General features: G+C 54.1%; 1 protein-coding gene across 1 annotated transcript in view; it reads right to left on the minus strand.

The window, feature by feature from the left end:
* Positions 1–7: 7 nt before the first annotated feature.
* EHBP1L1 (EH domain binding protein 1 like 1) overlaps positions 8–1,463 on the minus strand; it is a 15,404-nt gene continuing 13,948 nt past the window's right edge. The window contains exons 17-19 of the mRNA XM_015568971.1: positions 1,316–1,415; positions 219–292; positions 8–135 (exon numbers count right to left, since the gene is read on the minus strand). Of these exons, the coding sequence (XP_015424457.1) occupies positions 17–135; positions 219–292; positions 1,316–1,415 (293 nt within the window). The 3' untranslated portion in view covers positions 8–16. The remainder of the gene's footprint in view (positions 136–218; positions 293–1,315; positions 1,416–1,463) is intronic.

The raw sequence follows: 1,463 nt of genomic DNA on the forward strand, positions 1-1,463 counted from the left end.
TGCGCCCCGGCCCCACTCACATCCGCTCCTTGTGGTCCAAGTTCCGGACCAGCTCGTCGCGCTGGTTCACCAGCGACACCAACTCCTCCAGCAAGAGCTGCTCTCGGTGCTGCTGCGCCGCCGTTTTCAGCCAGTCTGAGGGCGGAAGGGGCGGAGGGTCAGGAGGCACCGGCCGCGGCCCTGTCCTCCACCCAGGCCCCTCCGGCCGCATCTCCCACCTTCGATGGCCAGCATGGCCCGTAGCTCCCGGCTCAGCAGCTCGAACCTCCGCTCCAAGTCCTGCTCCTCGATGCTGGGAGGCGGAGGTGCGGATCAGGGGAAGGGGACCGGGAGAGCCACTCCCTGGCCCCCACGCACCTCACCCCCCAGTTCTCCCGAGGGCTGGGCTGAGGGCACAGCTCTATCCTGGAGTCAGCCATCACTTTTGTTCCAACTGTTCCCCAATTGTTGGAAGTGTATATTGTCTCCTCCCACCCCACCCCTTTTTATTTTAATTATTGATTTGAGAGAGAGAAAAGCATTAATATTGTTGTCCCACTTACATATTCATTCATTGGTTGCTTCTTGTATGTGCCCTGACCAGAGAGCAAACCTGCAACCTTGGCCTGTGGGGATGACTTTCTAACCAGCTGAGCTACCGGCCAGAGTGCCCCACCCCTTTAAAAATACGAAACAGCCCTGTGTGTGCTCAGTGGGTTAGAGCATCGCTCCCTGCACTGAATGGTGGTGGGTTCAATCCCAGTTGGGGGGCATATGGGAGGCAAACCAATGGATATATCTCCCTCTCCCCCTTCCTCTCTCTAGAATCAATGAAAAAACAAACAAGCATATCCTCTGGTGAGGATTAAAAATAATAATAAAATGAAATAATAACTCAGTGGGATTATTTGCATGAACATTACTCATAAACAGCAAGTGTTAAATTAAAATTATTCTGAAAAATGATCCAAAATGCAGGACTACGAAGGCGATTGTTGCCAGAGTGGCTTCTCTGATGCCACTGGGGGATCCAGCTCAGGTCTCTCTGGGCCTCAGTTTCCCTAACTGTAAAGGAACAGGGTCAAACTAGGACACTCAGCCCCGACCTGTCTGCACCGCATTTTTCTCTCATTTGTAAAATTAGCGCCAATTTAAGAGGTACACACTTTAAACAGGAAATTGGGGGAGGGGGGAATAAGATGGCTGAGCAATTTTTCAAAAAGATCTTCATAGAGAGAAGAAAGCAGTGAGTCGCTCTCATCACAGGAGCAAAGCTTCTCTGCTCTGTGGGCCGGGTGGCCGGGTGGGGCCTGGACGGCGCGGGCCCAGCACTCACAGCAGCTGCAGCTGGTCCTGCCTCCGGATGAGAGCGTTCTTCTTGTTGACCAGTGTGAACCACTCCTGGATCAGCACCTCCTCCTGCAGCTTGTTGGCACCTGAGCCCGGCCTGACAGTCACCAGGCCTGGCCCTGAACCGGGGGTGG

This window comes from Myotis davidii, unplaced genomic scaffold (assembly GCF_000327345.1).
Source record: "Myotis davidii unplaced genomic scaffold, ASM32734v1 scaffold425, whole genome shotgun sequence".
NCBI classification, from domain to species: Eukaryota; Metazoa; Chordata; class Mammalia; order Chiroptera; family Vespertilionidae; genus Myotis; species Myotis davidii.